Raw genomic sequence first — 21,247 nt, forward strand, 5'->3', positions numbered from 1 at the left:
ATGTATATAGATGACCCCCCAGGTACAGCAATATAGGTGTGATGTATATAGATGACCCCCCAGGTACAGCAATATAGGTGTGATGTATATAATGACCCCCCAGGTACAGCAAGACAGGTGTGATGTACATAGATGACTCCCCAGGTACAGCAATATAGGTGTGATGTATATAGATGACTCCCCAGGTACAGCAATATAAGTGTGATGTATATAGATGACCCCCCAGGTACAGCAATATAGGTGTGATGTATATAGATGACCCCCCAGGTACAGCAATATAGGTGTGATGTACATAGATGACCCCCCAGGTACAGCAATATAGGTGTGATGTATATAGATGACCCCCCAGGTACAGCAATATAGGTGTGATGTATATAGATGACCCCCCAGGTACAGCAATATAGGTGTGATGTATATAGATGACCCCCCAGGTACAGCAATATAGGTGTGATGTATATAGATGACCCCCCAGGTACAGCAATATAGGTGTGATGTATATAGATGACCCCCCAGGTACAGCAATATAGGTGTGATGTATATAGATGACCCCCCAGGTACAGCAATATAGGTGTGATGTATATAGATGACCCCCCAGGTACAGCAATATAGGTGTGATGTATATAGATGACCCCCCAGGTACAGCAATATAGGTGTGATGTACATAGATGACCCCCCAGGTACAGCAATATAGGTGTGATGTATATAGATGACCCCCCAGGTACAGCAATATAGGTGTGATGTATATAGATGACCCCCCAGGTACAGCAATATAGGTGTGATGTATATAGATGACCCCCGAGGGTACAGCAATATAGGTGTGATGTATATAGATGACCCCCCAGGTACAGCAATATAGGTGTGATGTATATAGATGACCCCCCAGGTACAGCAATATAGGTGTGATGTATATAGATGACCCCCCAGGTACAGCAATATAGGTGTGATGTATATAGATGACCCCCCAGGTACAGCAATATAGGTGTGATGTATATAGATGACCCCCCAGGTACAGCAATATAGGTGTGATGTATATAATGACCCCCCAGGTACAGCAAGACAGGTGTGATGTATATAGATGACTCCCCAGGTACAGCAATATAGGTGTGATGTATATACATGACCCCCCAAGTACAACAGCAAAGGTGTAATGTATATAGAGGACCCTCCAGGTACAGCAATATAGGTGTGATGTACATAGATGACCCCCCAGGTACAGCAATATAGGTGTGATGTACATAGATGACCCCCCAGGTACAGCAATATAGGTGTGATGTACATAGATGACCCCCCAGGTACAGCAATATAGGTGTGATGTATATAGATGACCCCCCAGGTACAGCAATATAGGTGTGATGTATATAGATGACCCCCCAGGTACAGCAATATAGGTGTGATGTATATAGATGACCCCCCAGGTACAGCAATATAGGTGTGATGTATATAATGACCCCCCAGGTACAGCAAGACAGGTGTGATGTACATAGATGACTCCCCAGGTACAGCAATATAGGTGTGATGTATATAGATGACTCCCCAGGTACAGCAATATAGGTGTGATGTACATAGATGACCCCCCAGGTACAGCAATATAGGTGTGATGTACATAGATGACCCCCCAGGTACAGCAATATAGGTGTGATGTACATAGATGACCCCCCCAGGTACAGCAATATAGGTGTGATGTACATAGATGACCCCCCAGGTACAGCAATATAGGTGTGATGTACATAGATGACCCCCCAGGTACAGCAATATAGGTGTGATGTATATAGATGACTCCCCAGGTACAGCAATATAGGTGTGATGTACATAGATGACCCCCCCAGGTACAGCAATATAGGTGTAATGTATATAGATGACCCCCCAGGTACAGCAATATAGGTGTGATGTACATAGATGACCCCCCAGGTACAGCAATATAGGTGTGATGTATATAGATGACCCCCCAGGTACAGCAATATAGGTGTGATGTATATAGATGACCCCCCAGGTACAGCAATATAGGTGTGATGTATATAGATGACCCCCCAGGTACAGCAATATAGGTGTGATGTATATAGATGACTCCCCAGGTACAGCAATATAGGTGTGATGTATATAGATGACCCCCCCGAGGTACAGCAATATAGGTGTGATGTACATAGATGACCCCCCAGGTACAGCAATATAGGTGTGATGTATATAGATGACCCCCCAGGTACAGCAATATAGGTGTGATGTACATAGATGACCCCCCAGGTACAGCAATATAGGTGTGATGTATATAGATGACTCCCCAGGTACAGCAATATAGGTGTGATGTATATATATGACCCCCCCAGGTACAGCAATATACGTGTGATGTATATATATGACCCCCCCAGGTACAGCAATATACGTGTGATGTATATATATGACCCCCCCAGGTACAGCAATATAGGTCTGATGTATATATATGACCCCCCCAGGTACAGCAATATAGGTGTGATGTATGTATACTCAAGAAGACTCCCCAGTTACAGCAGGACTGGTGTGAAGTATATAAAGGACCCTTAGGTACAGCAAGACAGGTGTGATGTATATAGAGGACCCCCAGGTGCAGCAGGACTGATGTGATGTATATAGATGACCCCCTGAGGTACAGCAATATAGGTGTGATGTATATAGATGACCCCCCCCCCCCCCGAGGTACAGCAATATAGGTGTGATGTATATAGATGACCCCCCAGGTACAGCAATATAGGTGTGATGTATATAGATGACCCCCCAGGTACAGCAATATAGGTGTGATGTATATAGATGACCCCCCAGGTACAGCAATATAGGTGTGATGTACATAGATGACCCCCCAGGTACAGCAATATAGGTGTGATGTACATAGATGACCCCCCAGGTACAGCAATATAGGTGTGATGTACATAGATGACCCTCCAGGTACAGCAATATAGGTGTGATGTATATAGATGACCCCCGGAGGTACAGCAATATAGGTGTGATGTACATAGATGACCCCCCAGGTACAGCAATATAGGTGTGATGTACATAGATGACCCCCCAGGTACAGCAATATAGGTGTGATGTATATAGATGACCCTCCAGGTACAGCAATATAGGTGTGATGTACATAGATGACCCTCCAGGTACAGCAATATAGGTGTGATGTATATAGATGACCCCCCCGAGGTACAGCAATATAGGTGTGATGTACATAGATGACCCCCCAGGTACAGCAATATAGGTGTGATGTACATAGATGACCCTCCAGGTACAGCAATATAGGTGTGATGTATATAGATGACCCCCCCGAGGTACAGCAATATAGGTGTGATGTATATAGATGACTCCCCAGGTACAGCAATATAGGTGTGATGTACATAGATGACCCCCCAGGTACAGCAATATAGGTGTGATGTACATAGATGACCCCCCAGGTACAGCAATATAGGTGTGATGTATATAGAGGACCCCCCAGGTACAGCAATATAGGTGTGATGTATGTATACTCAAGAAGGCTCCCCAGTTACAGCAGGACTAGTGTGAAGTATATAGAGGACCCCGGGGTGCAGCAGGACAGGTGTGATGTATATAGAGGACCCCCGGGTGCAGCAGGACAGGTGTGATGTATATAGAGGACCCCCAGGTACAGAAGGACTGATGTGATGTATATAGAGGGGCCCTAAATATAGCAGGACAGGTGTGATGTATATAGAAGACCCCCAGGTAGAGCAGGACAGATGTGATGTGTATATAGAGGACCCCCAGGTGCAGCAAGACAGGTGTGATGTATATAGAGGGCCCCCCTGTGCCGCAGGACAGATATGATGTATATAGAAGATCCCCAGGTACAGCAAGACAGGTCTGATGTATGTAGAGGACCCCAATGTATAGCAGGACAGGTGTGATGTATATATAGGACCCCAAGGTGCAGAATGACAGGTGTGACGTATAAAGAGGACCCACAGGTACAGCAGGACAGGTGCGATGTATTTTGAGGGCCCCCGGGTACAGTAGGACAGGTGGGATGTATATAGAGGATCCCCAGGTGCAGTAGAACAGGTGTGATGTATTTTGAGGGCCCCCGGGTACAGTAGGACAGGTGTGATGTATATAGAGGTCCTCCCAGTGTAACAGGTGTATATTTGGATGACCTCTTAGGGTGTCTCTGATTTTTCTGTCAGGGCTCCCCCTCTGTTCAGCCAGTGGAACATCCCTTTGTGTTTGCATTTTTGTCGCGCTCTCTCTGACATCTTTATGTCCCACTTTTTGCGCTTCCTTCATATTAACGAAATGTCAGCGAGGTGAGAGATTCACACGGAAAGGTCACGGAGTGATTGGAGGTGAACACGGGAATTGGTGAGTGTCAGATGAGAGGAGCAGCTGCGTTGTGGGGGACGCCTGAGACCCCTGAGGCTGCACACAGCAGCCGCTCATCATGTGAGTCAGAGCCGCGCAGCGTACAGAGGATCTGTACTACATATAACACCAACCGCCTTGTGAGATAAGTACCGAGCACTGTAGGTCTGTGCAGCCAGCAGAATTAGGACTGCAGCTCTGGATGTGACTGGAGTATAAGACCCATGCAGAACAGACCATCGGCTGGGTATTGGGCCTGTAAGAGTTATGATATTTCTATCTAGCGCCCCCCGGGGGTCTTCAGCCGTCCCCACCTGTTTGTGTCTTCATGTGTCGTGTTCACAAGTTGGGGAGTACAAATGTCTGGATGCCACACAGCTACAGCGCAACGGGCACGGCGTATTGTCTGACATCACATGATGTGCACCAGCCAATGGCAGCCTTTTAGCGGGCCCCAGCTCTGTGCCCGCTCTCTGCGCTGCTGCTGATTGTGCTGCGGTGTTGTGGCAAAATCCATGTAGAAATCAATGGGGAGCGCGGGCCGGGACCGGGGGGAGGGCTGCTATTGGTGGCCCCTAAAAAAATGTTGTACACCCCCACCCCTAAAAAGAAAAAGTATGAGCATCCTGCCCCAAAATAGTATATTCAATGGACCTAAAATTCGCCTCCTACCCGAAAATTGTGTGCCCCTCAAAGAAAAATATACCCCCACAAAAAGTATGTGCCCCCAACCAAAATTTGTGCAATTCTCTGTCCAGGGCCCTGATATTGGGGTTCTCATCATATACAGTAGTGTCTGTAGTGGTTACGGTCTGGGGTCCTGATATTGGGGTTCTCCTCATACACAGTAGTGTCTGTAGTGGTTACTGTCCAGGGCCCTGATATTGGGGTTCTCATCATATACAGTAGTGTCTGTAGTGGTTACTGTCCAGGGCCCTGATATTGGGGTTCTCATCATATACAGTAGTGTCTGTAGTGGTTACGGTCTGGGGTCCTGATATTGGGGTTCTCATCATATACAGTAGTGTCTGTAGTGGTTACGGTCTGGGGTCCTGATATTGGGGTTCTCCTCATATACAGCAGTGTCTGTAGTGGTTGCTGTCCAGGGCCCTGATATTGGGGTTCTCCTCATATACAGTAGTGTCTGTAGTGGTTACTGTCTGGGGTCCTGATATTGGGGTTCTCATACACAGTAGTGTCTGTAGTGGTTACTGTCTGGGGTCCTGATATTGGGGTTCTCATCATATACAGCAGTGTCTGTAGTGGTTACGGTCTGGGGTCCTGATATTGGGGTTCTCCTCATACACAGTAGTGTCTGTAGTGGTTACTGTCCAGGGCCCTGATATTGGGGTTCTCATCATATACAGCAGTGTCTGTAGTGGTTACGGTCTGGGGTCCTGATATTGGGGTTCTCCTCATACACAGTAGTGTCTGTAGTGGTTACTGTCCAGGGCCCTGATATTGGGGTTCTCATCATATACAGCAGTGTCTGTAGTGGTTACGGTCTGGGGTCCTGATATTGGGGTTCTCATCATATACAGTAGTGTCTGTAGTGGTTACTGTCCAGGGCCCTGATATTGGGGTTCTCCTCATATACAGTAGTGTCTGTAGTGGTTACTGTCCAGGTCCCTGATATTGGGGTTCTCCTCATATACAGTAGTGTCTGTAGTGGTTACTGTCCAGGGCCCTGATATTGGGGTTCTCATCATATACAGTAGTGTCTGTAGTGGTTACTGTCCAGGGCCCTGATATTGGGGTTCTCCTCATATACAGTAGTGTCTGTAGTGGTTACTGTCTGGGGTCCTGATATTGGGGTTCTCCTCATATACAGCAGTGTCTGTAGTGGTTACTGTCCAGGGCCCTGATATTGGGGTTCTCATCATATACAGTAGTGTCTGTAGTGGTTACTGTCCAGGGCCCTGATATTGGGGTTCTCCTCATATACAGTAGTGTCTGTAGTGGTTACTGTCTGGGGTCCTGATATTGGGGTTCTCCTCATATACAGTAGTGTCTGTAGTGGTTACTGTCCAGGGCCCTGATATTGGGGTTCTCATCATATACAGTAGTGTCTGTAGTGGTTACTGTCCAGGGCCCTGATATTGGGGTTCTCCTCTTATACAGCAGTGTCTGTAGTGGTTACGGTCTGGGGTCCTGATATTGGGGTTCTCCTCATATACAGTAGTGGTTACGGTCTGGGGTCCTGATATTGGGGGGTCCACTCCTTGGCCTCCCTGTGACCTGCATCCGCCTTACATTAGTCAGTTGTCCTGATATCAGTGTGTTCCCCCTCACCTTTTGTTATTAACAGCTGCCTTCCCGATGGATGTGGCCCACATTGTTCTTGCTCATCTAACATTAATCTTCTTCTCCGTTTTCACAGAGAAGCAGAGGGAGATGGCCCGGAAGGGGTCGCTGAAGAATGGGAATGTAGGGAGCCCAGTGAATCAACAACCCAAGAAGAACAATGTCATGGCCAGAACAAGGTACAGATGTGCGATGGGATGTTACCCTCCACAACCGCGAGCCCGCTGGAGTGTGATTGACTGGACAAATCATTTATAGAGCCTTACCTGTTCTCGTGTTATGTCCCCTGCTGAGTCTTGTGGTGTTCTGTGGGTTCTTGTGGTGTTCCCATGGGGTCTTGTGGTGGTCCATGGGGTCTTGTGGTGGTCCATGGGGTCTTGTGGTGGTCCATGGGGTCTTGTGGTGGTCCATGGGGTCTTGTGGTGGTCCATGGGGTCTTGTGGTGTTCTGTTGGGCCTTGTGGTGTTCTGTTGGGCCTTGTGGTGTTCTGTTAGGCCTAGTGGTGTTCTGTTAGGCCTTGTGGTGTTCTGTTAGGCCTTGTGGTGTTCCGTGGGGCTTTTTGGTGTTCCGTGGGGCTTTTTGGTGTTCCGTGGGGCCCTGTGGTGTTCCGTGGGGCCTTGTGGTGTTCCGTGTGGCTTTGCGGTGTTCCGTGGGGCTTTGCGGTGTTCCGTGGGGCCTTGTGGTGTTCCGTGGGGCCTTGTGGTGTTCCGTGGGGCCTTGTGGTGTTCCGTGGGGCCTTGTGGTGTTCAGTGGGGTCTTGTGGTGTTCAGTGGGGTCTTGTGGTGTTCCCGTGGGGCCTTGTGGTGTTCCCGTGGGGCCTTGTGGTGTTCCCGTGGGGCCTTGTGGTGTTCCCGTGGGGCCTTGTGGTGTTCCCGTGGGGTCTTGTGATGTTCACGTGGGGTCTTGTGATGTTCACGTGGGGTCTTGTGATGTTCCATGAAGTCTTGTGGTGACCCCTGGGATCCCATGGGGTTCCCTGAGGTCCTGTGGTGATCCATGGGGTTCTGTGGTGATCTCTGAGGCCCTGTGGGGCTCTTATGTGGTCTTGTGTTCCGTGAGGTCTCGTGGGGTTCCATGGCCTCTTGTAGTGGTCCGTCAGGATTTGTGTTGTTCTGTCAGGCCTTGTGGGGTTTTATGGTGCTCCCGTGGGCTCTTGTGGTGGTCCATGGGGTCTTGTGGTGGTCCATGGGGTCTTGTGATGTTCCTTGTGGTCTTGTGGTGTTCTGTTGGGCCTTGTGGTGTTCTGTTGGGCCTTGTGGTGTTCTGTTGGGCCTTGTGGTGTTCTGTTGGGCCTTGTGGTGTTCTGTTAGGCTTTGTGGTGTTCTGTTAGGCCTTGTGGTGTTCCGTGGGGCTTTTTGGTGTTCCGTGGGGCTTTTTGGTGTTCCGTGGGGCCTTGTGGTGTTCCGTGTGGCTTTGCGGTGTTCCGTGGGGCTTTGCGGTGTTCCGTGGGGCCTTGTGGTGTTCTGTGGGGCCTTGTGGTGTTCCCTGGGGCCTTGTGGTGTTCTGTGGGGCCTTGTGGTGTTCCGTGGGGTCTTGTGGTGTTCCGTGGGGCCTTGTGGTGTTCCCGTGGGGCCTTGTGGTGTTCCCGTGGGGCCTTGTGGTGTTCCCGTGGGGCCTTGTGGTGTTCCCGTCGGGCCTTGTGGTGTTCCCGTCGGGCCTTGTGGTGTTCCCGTCGGGCCTTGTGGTGTTCCCGTGGGGTCTTGTGATGTTCCCGTGGGGTCTTGTGATGTTCACGTGGGGTCTTGTGATGTTCCATGAAGTCTTGTGGTGACCCCTGGGATCCCATGGGGTTCCCTGAGGTCCTGTGGTGATCCATGGGGTTCTGTGGTGATCTCTGAGGCCCTGTGGGGCTCTTATGTGGTCTTGTGTTCCGTGAGGTCTCGTGGGGTTCCATGGCCTCTTGTAGTGGTCCGTCAGGATTTGTGTTGTTCTGTCAGGCTTTGTGGGGTTTTATGGTGCTCCCGTGGGCTCTTGTGGTGTTCCCTGGGGTCTTGTGGTGTTCCGTGGGCTCTTGTGTGGGATTGTGGTTTTCCCTAAGGTCTTGTGGTGTTCCATGGTGTTACCATGGGCACTTGTGGTGTTTTTTGTCACAGTGATGGACAGTATTTGAAGGTCCTGTCTGCTGCCATTCTGTGGAGATAAACTAGCCAGTGTATGTTTATATATTATATGTTTAATTATTTCTCAGACTGGTCGTCCCGAATAAAGGATACTCCTCTCTAGACCAGAGTCCAGATGAAAAACCCCTCGTAGCCCTGGACACAGACAGGTATCTATCTATCTATCTATCTATCTATCTATCTATCTATCTATCTATCTATCTATCTATCTATCTATCTATCTCATATCTATCTATCTATCTATCTCATATCTATCTATCTCATATCTTTCTATCTCATATCTTTCTATCCGATATCTATCTCATGTCTTCTATCTATCTATCTATCTATCTTATTATCTATCTATCTATCTATCTATCTATCTATCTATCTATCTCATATCTATCTATCTCATATCTTTCTATCCGATATCTATCTCATGTCTTCTATCTATCTATCTATCTATCTATCTATCTATCTCAGAGGTGTAACTTGAAGCTCCTGGGCCCCAATGCAAAACCTGTAACAGGGCCCCCAAGTACAATGCTTTATTCATAGTACTGGGCTCCCTATATGGAGAAGAGAGGCGTTATAGGCCCTCTAAGGCTCCTGGGCCCGGGTGCAACCGCATCCCCTGCATCCTCTATAGTTACACCAGTGATCTATCTCATATATATCTTTCTATCTTTCTTTCTATCTATCTTTCTATCTATCTAATATCTATACATCTGTCTATCTATCTCATATCTATCTATTTATCTCATGTCTATCCTTTTATCTCCTATCTATCTCTCATATCTATCTCCTATCTATCTCTCATATCTATCTCTTCTCTATCTACTATCTATCGCATATCTATCATCTATCTATCTATCTATCTAATATCTATTTATCTCATATCTATCCATCTATCATATATCTATCTCATATCTATCCTTCTATCTCATATCTATCATCTATCCATCTATCTCCTATCTATCTCTCATATCTATCTATCTCATATCGATCTTATATCTATCTATCTATCTCATATCTATCCTTCTATCTAATATCTATCTATCTCCTATCTATCTATCTATCTATCTATCTATCTATCTATCTCATATCTATCATCTATGTATCTCATATCTCTCATATCTATCTCATATCTATCCTTCTATCTAATATCTATCTATCTCCTATCTATCTAACATCTATCTGTCTATCTCATATATATCCTTCTATCTCATATTTATCTATGTAATTATCTATCTATCTAATATCTATCTATTTATCTATCTATGTAATATCTATCTATCTCATATCTATCATCTATCTATTTCTCATATCTATCTATCTATCTATCTATCGTTCTCATATCTATCTATCTATGTAATATCTATCTATCGTTCTCATATCTATCTATGTAATATCTATCTATCTCATAGTTATCCTTCTATCTCATATTTATCTATCTATGTAATATCTATCTATCTCATATCTATCTATGTAATATCTATCTATCTCATATCTATCCTTCTATCTCATATCTATTTATCTATCTATCCTTCTATCTATTTAATATCTATCTATCTTATATCTATCTTTCAATCTCATATCTATCCTTCTATCTATCTATCTATCTCTCTCTCTCATATCTATCCATCAATCTCATAGCTATCCATCTATCTCATATCTATCTATTTATCTCATATTTATCTATCCATCTATCTATTTATCTATCTCCTATCTATCTAATATCTATCTATTTATCTATTTATGTAATATCTCTCTCTATCTATGTAATATCTATCTATCTATCTCCTATCTATCTAATATTTATCTATCTATGTAGTATGTATCTCATATCTATCCTTCTATCTCATATCTATCTATCCATCTATCTATCCATCTATCTCTCATATCTATCTCTTATCTATCTATCTCATATCTATCATCTATATAATATCTATCTATCTATCTAATATCTATCTATCTATCTATCTAATATCTATCTATCTATGTAATATCTATCTATCTATGTAATATCTATCTATCTAATATCTATCTATCTAATATCTATCTATCTCATATCTATCCTTCTATCTCATAATCTATCTATCTATGTAATATCTATCTATGTAATATTTATCCTTCTATCTCATATCTATCTATCCATCTCATATCTATCAATCTCATATCTATCTTTCTATCTATCTATGTAACATCTAGCTATCTCATATATATCCTTCTATCTCATATTTATCTATCTATCAATCTATGTAATATCTATCTCATATCTATCTCTGTAATATCTATCTATGTAATATTTATCCTTCTATCTCATATCTATCTATCTATCCATCTCATATCTATCTTTCTATCTATCTATGGAATATCTATCTATCTCACATCTATGTAATATCTATATCTCATATCTATCTATCTAATATCTATCTATGTAATATCTATCTATCTCATATCTATCATCTATCTATCTCATATCTATCCTTCTATCTCATATCTATCTATTTATCGATATCTATCTATCCTTCTATCTATTTAATATCTATCTATCTGATATCTATCTTTCAATCTCATATCTATCCTTCTATCTATCTATCTATCTATCTCATATCTATCTATCAATCTCATAGCTATCCATCTATCTCATATCTATCTATCTCATATTTATCTATCCATTTATCTATTTATCTATCTCCTATCTATCTAATATCTATCTATTTATCTATCTCCTATCTATCTAATATCTATTTATCTATTTATGTAGTATCTATCTCATATCTATCATCTATGTATCTCATATCTATCCTTCTATCTCATATCTATCATCTATCTATCCATCTATCTCCCATATCTATCTCTTATCCTATCTATCTAATATCTATCTCATATCTATCATCTATCTATGTAATATCTATCTATCTAATATCTGTCTATCTATCTATCTATGTAATATCTATCTATCTGTCTATCTCCTATCTATCCTTCTATCTCATAATCTATCTATCTATGTAATATCTATCTATCAATGTAATATCTATCTATCTCATATCTATCTATCTCATATTTATCTATCCATCTATCTATCTATCTCATATCTATCTATCTCATATCTATCTATCTCATATTTATCTATCCATCTATCTATCTCATATTTATCTATCCATCTATCTATGTAATATCTATCTATATATCTATCTCATATCTATTTATCTCATATTTATCTATCCATCTATCTATGTAATATCTATCTATATATCTATCTCATATCTATCTATGTAATATCTATATCTCATATCTATCTATCTATCTATCTATCTATCTATCTATCTATCTATCCATCTCATATCTATCTATCAATCTCATATCTATCTTTCTATCTATTTATGTAATATCTATTTATCTCATATATATATCCTATCTATCTATCTATCTATCTAATATCTATCTATTTATGTAATATCTATCATCTATCTATCTATCTATTTCTCATATCTATCGATCTATCTATCTATCTTTCTCATATCTATCTATCTATCTATCTATCTATCTATGTAATATCTATCTCTGTAATATAGATCTATCTCACATCTATCTATGTAATATCTATATCTCATATCTATCTATCTAATATCTATCTAAGTAATATCTATCTCTCTCATATCTATCATCTATCTATCTCATATCTATCCTTCTATTTCATATCTATCTATTTATCTATCTATATCTATCTATCCTATCTATCTCATATCTATCTATCTATCTCATATCTATCTATCAATCTCATAGCTATCCATCTATCTTATATCTATCTATCTACCTCATATTTATCTATCCATCTATCTATCTATCTCCTATCTATCTAATATCTACCTATTTATGTAATATATCTCTCTCTCTCTCTATCTATCTATGTAATATCTATCTATCTCCTATCTATCTAATATCTATCTATCTATGTAGTATCTATCTCATATCTATCATCTATGTATCTCATATCTATCATCTATCTATCCATCTATCTCCTATCTATCTCTTTATCTATCTATCTATCTAATATCTATCTCATATCTATCATCTATCTATGTAATATCTGTCTATTTATCTATTTATGTAATATCTATCTGTCTATCTCCTATATTTCTATCTATCTCATATTTATCTATCCATCTATTTATCTATCTCCTATCTATCTAATATTTATCTATCTCATATCTATCTATCAATGTAATATCTATCTATCTCATATCTATCCATCTATCTCATATCTATCTGTCTGTCTATCTATCTGGTATTTATCTATGCGTCTATCTATCTATCTCATATTTATCTATCCATCTTTCTATGTAATATCTATCTATCTATCTATCTATCTCATATCCATCTATCTATCTATCTATCTATGTAATATCTTTCTATCTCACATCTATCTATCTATCTATCTATCTATCTATCACATATCTATCTATCTATCTCATATCTATCTATCAATCTCATAGCTATCCATCTATCTTATATCTATCTATCTACCTCATATTTATCTATCCATCTATCTATCTATCTCCTATCTATCTAATATCTACCTATTTATGTAATATATATCTCTCTCTCTCTCTATCTATCTATGTAATATCTATCTATCTCCTATCTATCTAATATCTATCTATCTATGTAGTATCTATCTCATATCTATCATCTATGTATCTCATATCTATCATCTATCTATCCATCTATCTCCTATCTATCTCTTTATATATCTATCTATCTATCTATCTATCTATCTATCTAATATCTATCTCATATCTATCATCTATCTATGTAATTATCTGTCTATTTATCTATCTATGTAATATCTATCTGTCTATCTCCTATATTTCTATCTATCTCATATTTATCTATCCATCTATTTATCTATCTCCTATCTATCTAATATTTATCTATCTCATATCTATCTATCAATGTAATATCTATCTATCTCATATCTATCCATCTATCTCATATCTATCTGTCTGTCTATCTATCTGGTATTTATCTATGCGTCTATCTATCTATCTCATATTTATCTATCCATCTTTCTATGTAATATCTATCTATCTATCTATCTATCTATCTATCTATCTATCTATCTATCTATCTATCTATCTATCTCATATCCATCTATCTATCTATGTAATATCTTTCTATCTCACATCTATCTATCTATCTATCTATCACATATCTATCCTTCTATCTCATATCTATCTATCTATCTCTGTAATATCTATCTATCTCATATCTATCATCTATCTATCTATCTCATATCTATCCTTCTATCTATTTATCTATCTCCTATCTATCTAATTAATATCTTTTTATCTCATATCTATCTATGTATGTATCTCATATCTATCCTTCTATCTATCTATCTATCTATCTATCTATCTATCTATCTATCTATCTCAAATGCTCCCTTAATAGTTGTCAGCTTTTTGTATATCCGCTGCATTTGGAAAGTCTTCACACCCTCTGCTGACTTTACATGTTGTTATGTTGTGGCCCCCATCGTTCTGCACTCGGTACCCCATAATGACAAATCAACAACAGAATGGGAGAAATGTTTGTAATTTTTTTTACATGAAAAATCGTCATTTTGCCCTGACAGAAGCCTTCCCCCGCCTTGGTCTGACACCTGACATTAGCTCTGAGGCTCACATTTCTCTGGATCATCTTTGAGATGTTTCTACATCTTGATTAGAATCTCCTGCGGTAAATTCAGCTGATTGGACATAAAAGACACTCCTGTCTATATAATAGCTCACAATCCATATCAGAGCCAAAACCACGCCATGAGGAGGAAAGAACTGATCCAGAGCACTAGGGACCTCAGACCGGGCAGAAGGGCCACCCAACAAGACATTGACCCTAAGACTACAGCCAAGACAACACAGGAGGGGGACAACTCTGTGAATGTCCTTGAGTGGCCCGGCGAGAGCCCACAACCCAATGAAACATCTCTGGAGAGACCTGACAATGGCTGTCCACAGACGGCCCCCATCCAACCTGACAGAATCCCCAAATCCAGGGGTGCAACCCTTGAGGCATCATCCCCAAGAAGACTGCAGTCTGGAATCACTGCCAGAGGGTCTTCACCTGAGGGCCGAGCACAGGGTGTGAATACTTATGTCACTGCAGGGTGGGAGGTTTTATCTAAACAATTACATATATCTCTCTGGTTCTGTTGTCCTTATGGGGTACTGAGTGCGGAGTGATGGGGGCCACAAGGTAACCCCAGCATGGAAGGGAGAGGGTGTGAAGACCTGCTGCCTATCTAATATTTCCTCTCTGGTTTTGTCCCTCTAGCGATGATGACTTTGACATGTCTAGATATTCGTCTTCAGGTTACTCATCAGCTGAGGTAGGTCACCGGCTCGAGACTAAGACGATGTACGTGTATTCTGTGACCGGGTGGCCCCCCGCTGCAGAGGTGTAGGGGGCTGGACATAACGTACCCCATAATATATATGTTACCCCAGTGCCACCAACATCAACCCCAGCAAGACCATTCTGACTCGGACAGTCCAGTCTATCTCCTCCGTTGTACGAGCAGCGATCATTCGGCGGTGGCGATGTCAGCGCTGCCAGCGGGATTGACGTGCAGTAATACGACGGTTACTGGAGTACAATTAGAAACACTTCAGAAGTTTTTATACTTTCATTGACAAATACAACAAGTTTTGAGAAAGCCTCCATATTTACAGCATTAGCCCTTATCTTATAAGCCTTCTGCCCTTCCCCCGACACGCTGGATATCATCTACTGGGCCAAATCCTGACTGATGGCCGCCCGTTCCTCCTAATCTGTGCTCTGAGATTATCACATCTTCTGGGGTTTTGTCTGCCCGCTACTGGAGGATTCTCCGCAGGTTCTCAGTGGGATGAGATCTGGGGAGGTTCCTACCGTGGACCCAAAATGTCATCACAGTGCCACCTCGTCCTTGTGGAAGCTCCGCCATGCTGGAGAAAGCTTCGTCCATCACAAAATACTCCACGATGGTTTTCTTGGAGACAAGTGGTTTCTTTTGCTGCCCTTCCTCCAGAGGTCTTCACCCCACTGTGTGCAGACCACTTGCCTGCTGTCCTTCCCGACCCCCGACACCTCCAGAGGTCTTCACCCTACTGTGTGTGCAGAGGACCTACCTGCTGCTGCTCCTGACACCCGGCGCCTCCAATGGTCTTCACCCCACTGTGTGTACAGATGATGTACCTGCTGCCCTTCCTGACACCCAGCTCCTCCAGAAGTCTTCACCCCACTGTGCTTGCAGATGACCTACCTGCTGCTGCTCCTGGTGATGCACCGACCCGGTAGTGGAGCCCTCTACAGGAGCGCCTGGCACTTGCTGGACCTTCTTGGACATCCTGACTCCTTCTTCACAGCAGTTGATCCTTGAAGTTCTTCATCTGATAACTTGGTGATCCTTGGCTGTAAAGCCCCATTGATGTGAAGCAGTGATGGGGCACATGTCTCCTTGGATGACCAGAAGATCTGCTGGTTAAATTCCATAGGGGGATGGGGGGTTGTATGGCACCAACTTATTCTGCGACACTTTCAGGTAATTTGTTTTACCCCCCCACCAGCTGGGTACTCATTTTACAGATGGAAGGCTGAGTCAACCTTGAGCCAACTACCTGAATCAAGTGGGGATTGAACCCGTGAGCGAGGCCTGAACACTCCGCACCACACCAGGCTAATTGTCCTGCTGAGGAACGACCTTACAATCTCTTACAATCATCATCCGATCTCTTCCAGAGTTACTGAAGAGGACAGATTTAGTGTAAATCTCCGTACTTTTGGCCACGACTCGTGTTTATATATATATGTGTGTGTAGGTCTGTGTGGCCATATATATATACATATATACACACTTACAATCCTCGTTTCTCCTCTGATGTTTCGGCTCATTTTCGCTCGGGAAGCGATGAGCTGCAGACTCCCCAGCGGATGAGAGCTCAGAGCTCCAGCAGGGGGCGCACATCAACATGGAGCATTTAAAGGGCCACAGCACAAAATAAACTCTGTTTTGGCATTGCTGCTAACTCCGAGATGGTAATGTGCAGATGGCACCGGCGCCCCGCGATCCGGCCAGACCTGCTGCTGCCCCTCAGCTCTATATTTTACTACACATCATTATAAGTTTAGCTGCAAGCTCCTATAATAGGGGGAGGGGGGGAGGAGACTGTACAGCCTGATGCAAAGACAACACGTCCCAGAAGGCAAAGCACCAGAAAAAGTGCTACAAACAGGGAATGCTGGGGATTTCAGCTGTGAAGCCTACAGAATAGTGAGTGCAGCTCTGGGGTATAATACAGGATGTAACTCAGGAGCAGTACAGGATAAGTAATGTATGTACACAGTGACTCCACCAGCAGAATAGTGAGCGCAGCTCTGGAGGATAATACAGGATGTAACTCAGGAGCAGTACAGGATAAGTAATGTATGTACACAGTGACTACCAGCAGAATAGTGAGTGCAGCTCTGGAGTATAATACAGGATGTAACTCAGGAGCAGTACAGGATAAGTAATGTATGTACACAGTGACTCCACCAGCAGAATAGTGAGTGCAGCTCTGGGGTATAATACAGGATGTAACTCAGGGTCAGTACAGGATAAGTAATGTATGTACACAGTGACTTCACCAGCAGAATAGTGAGTGCAGCTCTGGAGTATAATACAGGATGTAACTCAGGATCAGTACAGGATAAGTAATGTATGTACACAGTGACTCCACCAGCAGAATAGTGAGTGCATCTCTGGAGTATAATACAGGATGTAACTCAGGATCAGTACAGGATAAGTAATGTATGTACACAGTGACTCCACCAGCAGAATAGTGAGTGCAGCTCTGGAGTATAATACAGGATGTAACTCAGGATCAGTACAGGATAACTAATGTATATACACAGTGACTCCACTAGCAGAATAGTGAGTGCAGCTCTGGAGTATAATACAGGATGTAACTCAGCATCAGTACAGGATAAGTAATGTATGTACACAGTGACTCCACCCGCAGAATAGTGAGTGCAGCTCTGGAGTATAATACAGGATGTAACTCAGCATCAGTACAGGATAAGTAATGTATGTACACAGTGACTCCACCAGCAGAATAGTGAGTGCAGCTCTGGAGTATAATACAGGATGTAACTCAGGAGCAGTACAGGATAAGTAATGTATGTACATAGTGACTCCACCAGCAGAATAGTGAGTGCAGCTCTGGAGTATAATACAGGATGTAACTCAGGAGCAGTACAGGATAAGTAATGTATGTACACAGTGACTCCACCAGCAGAATAGTGAGTGCAGCTCTGGAGTATAATACAGGATGTAACTCAGGAGCAGTACAGGATAAGTAATGTATGTACACAGTGACCCCACCAGCAGAATAGTGAGTGCAGCTCTGGAGGATAATACAGGATGTAACCCTAGATCAGTACAGGATAAGTAATGTATGTACACAGTGACTCCAAGAGCAGAATAGTGAGTGCAGCTCTGGGGTATAATGCAGGATGTAACTCGGGATCAGTACAGGATAAGTAATGTATGTACAGAGTGACTCCGCCAGCAGAATAGTGAGTGCAGCCCTGGAGTATAATACAGGATGTAACTCAGGAGCAGTACAGGATAAGTAATGTATGTACACAGTGACTCCACCAGCAGAATAGTGAGTGCAGCTCTGGAGTATAATACAGGATGTAACTCAGGAGCAGTACAGGATAAGTAATGTATGTACACAGTGACTCCACCAGCAGAATAGTGAGTGCAGCTCTGGAGTATAATACAGGATATATCTCAGCATCAGTACAGGATAAGTAATGTATGTACACAGTGATTCCACCAGCAGAATAGTGAGTGCAGCTCTGGAGTATAATACAGGATGTAACTCAGGATCAGTACAGGATAAGTAATGTATGTATACAGTGACTTCACCAGCAGAATAGTGAGTGCAGCTCTGGAGTATAATACTGGATGTAACTCAGGATCAGTACAGGATAAGTAATGTATGTACACAGTGACTTCACCAGCAGAATAGTGAGTGCAGCTCTGGAGTATAATACTGGATGTAACTCAGGATCAGTACAGGATAAGTAATGTATGTACACAGTGACTCCACCAGCAGAATAGTGAGTGCAGCTCTGGAGTATAATGTTGCCGCTATGACAGGGATGTGATGGATTGTGCTGTTGTTTCCTGACAGTTCTTCCTCCTTTCATCTACAGCAGATTAACCAAGACTTGAACATCCAGCTCCTGAAGGACGGCTACCGATTAGATGAGATTCCAGATGATGAAGATCTGGACCTTATACCCCCCAAATCTGTCAACCCCACCTGCATGTGCTGCCAAGCCACCTCCTCCACCGCCTGCCATATCCAGTAATGAGGGAGGGCTGTGATTTGTGCATTCCACGATAACTGTAAATCTTAACAGCCATTGCTTCCTCCTATGGTAGGACACGCACCTATTTGTGTTCATGGAGCCAGGAGAAACCAAAAATACATCCATCCTATCAGACAAGGGGCTGAAGAGCGAGGACTGGTGAGGGCCATGCAGGGATCAGCGGCGCCTCCCTCACGAGCTGCCGCTGATCGCACATTTATCCTACACCGCGTCAGACACAAGACATCCAGGACACTGTGAAATGTGCCAAGACCCGAGGTGTGTGCGTTGGCATGCTGAGGGTCCGTTCTGCATGATCCGAGATTGGTGGGACCACTCGAATCCCACATACATCGAGGGGTTATTTGTGAACGTCCCCTGATTTGGGGTCACACTCCAGTATCATCATGCAGATTTGACGTAATGGGGCGGGGGTCATTTATAGAAGCTCGGCAGTTTGTGGGCTCTCCATGATACATGGAGTTAGATGTTGGCCCCCTGATTTGGGGGTTATTCCTGTATCCTATAGATTCCCTATAGATGGTGATCAATGATTAGTGGTTAATCGTGAATGGCGCACAGTTAGGGGTGGTGCCCTCTAGTGGTATCATCTGAGTTCCACATAGTGGGGGGCATTTGTAGAGGCTCTAGGAATAGCTCGTTCTCTGATTTGGGGGTCATTCTGATATCGTGTGTTCCAGGTAGATAGTACAGGTGGGTTTTGGACCCCCCTTCATGATTTGGACGGGGTGGCGCATAAATAGTGGGATTATTTGTAGACTCCTGTGAAGCTTCCTTGGCATTGAGCAGTAGTTGTTTGCTGTCAGTGCAGCCTTGGGTTAGTTGGCACTCTGTGATCAATGTTTTTGGTTCCCCCCCCCCATCTTAAGAAAGAAGTTAATTTTATTTTATAGGGATAGGCCATCTGCCTGTAATTTGCTTGTGCAGAAAGTGGCAATATAGTAGGTAGCATACCCACACCAGAGCAGCTCCGTGAATAAATACTGTGCCAGAACCAAGCTCATAACAAAAAAGTACAGCACCAGAACCAAGCTCATAGCATAAATACAGCATCAGAAACAAGTTCATAACATCAATGCAGCATCAGAATTAATCACAGAACATAAACACAGCACCAGAACCAACCTCAGTACATACAGCACCAGAACCAAGCTCATAACATAAATACAGTACCAGAACTAACCTCAGTACATACAGCACCAGAACCAAGCTCATAACATAAATACAGTACCAGAACCAACCTCAGTACATACAGCACCAGAACCAAGCTCATAACATAAATACAGTACCAGAACTAACCTCAGTACATACAGCACCAGAACCAAGCTCATAACATAAATACAGTACCAGAACCAACCTCAGTACATACAGCACCAGAACCAAGCTCATAACATAAATACAGCACCAGAACCAACCTCCGGGCATAAATACAACCCCAGAACTAAGCTTAGTATATAAATACAGCACCAGAAATAACCTTGGTACATAAATACAGTACCAGAACCAACCTCAGTACATAGAGCGTCAGAACAAAGCTCATAACATAAATACAGCACCAGAACCAACCTCAGTGCATAAATACAGCACCAGAACCAAGCTCATAACATAAATACAGCACCAGAACCAAGCTCATAACAAATACAGCACCAGAACCAAGCTCATAACATTAATAGAGCACCAGAACCAACCTCCGTGCATAAATACAACCCCAGAACTAAGCTTAGTATATAAATACAGCACCAGAACCAACCTCAGTGCATAAATACAGCACCAGAACCAACCTCAGTGCATAAATACAGCACCAGAACCAAGCTCATAACATAAATACAGCACCAGAACCAAGCTCATAACAAATACAGCACCAGAACCAAGCTCATAACATTAATAGAGCACCAGAACCAACCTCCGTGCATAAATACAACCCCAGAACTAAGCTTAGTATGTAAATACAGCACCAGAAATAACCATGGTACATAAATACAGCACCAGAACCAACCTCAGTGCATAAATACAGCACCAGAACCATCCTCAGTACATACAGCACCAGAACCAAGCTCATAACATAAATACAGCACCAG

General features: G+C 42.8%; 1 protein-coding gene across 2 annotated transcripts in view; it reads left to right on the forward strand.

Moving 5' to 3' along the window:
- FAM219A (family with sequence similarity 219 member A) overlaps positions 1–20,928 on the forward strand; it is a 106,088-nt gene extending 85,160 nt beyond the window's left edge. For both annotated transcript variants that reach the window (XM_066602313.1, XM_066602312.1), the window contains exons 3-6: positions 6,713–6,815; positions 8,825–8,905; positions 15,078–15,132; positions 18,990–20,928. In XM_066602313.1, coding sequence (XP_066458410.1) covers positions 6,713–6,815; positions 8,825–8,905; positions 15,078–15,132; positions 18,990–19,148 — 398 coding nt within the window. In that variant the 3' untranslated portion in view covers positions 19,149–20,928. The remainder of the gene's footprint in view (positions 1–6,712; positions 6,816–8,824; positions 8,906–15,077; positions 15,133–18,989) is intronic.
- The last annotated feature ends 319 nt before the right edge of the window (positions 20,929–21,247 follow it).

The sequence above is a fragment of the Eleutherodactylus coqui genome, chromosome 5 (genome assembly GCF_035609145.1).
Source record: "Eleutherodactylus coqui strain aEleCoq1 chromosome 5, aEleCoq1.hap1, whole genome shotgun sequence".
In the NCBI taxonomy this organism is placed as follows: domain Eukaryota; kingdom Metazoa; phylum Chordata; class Amphibia; order Anura; family Eleutherodactylidae; genus Eleutherodactylus; species Eleutherodactylus coqui.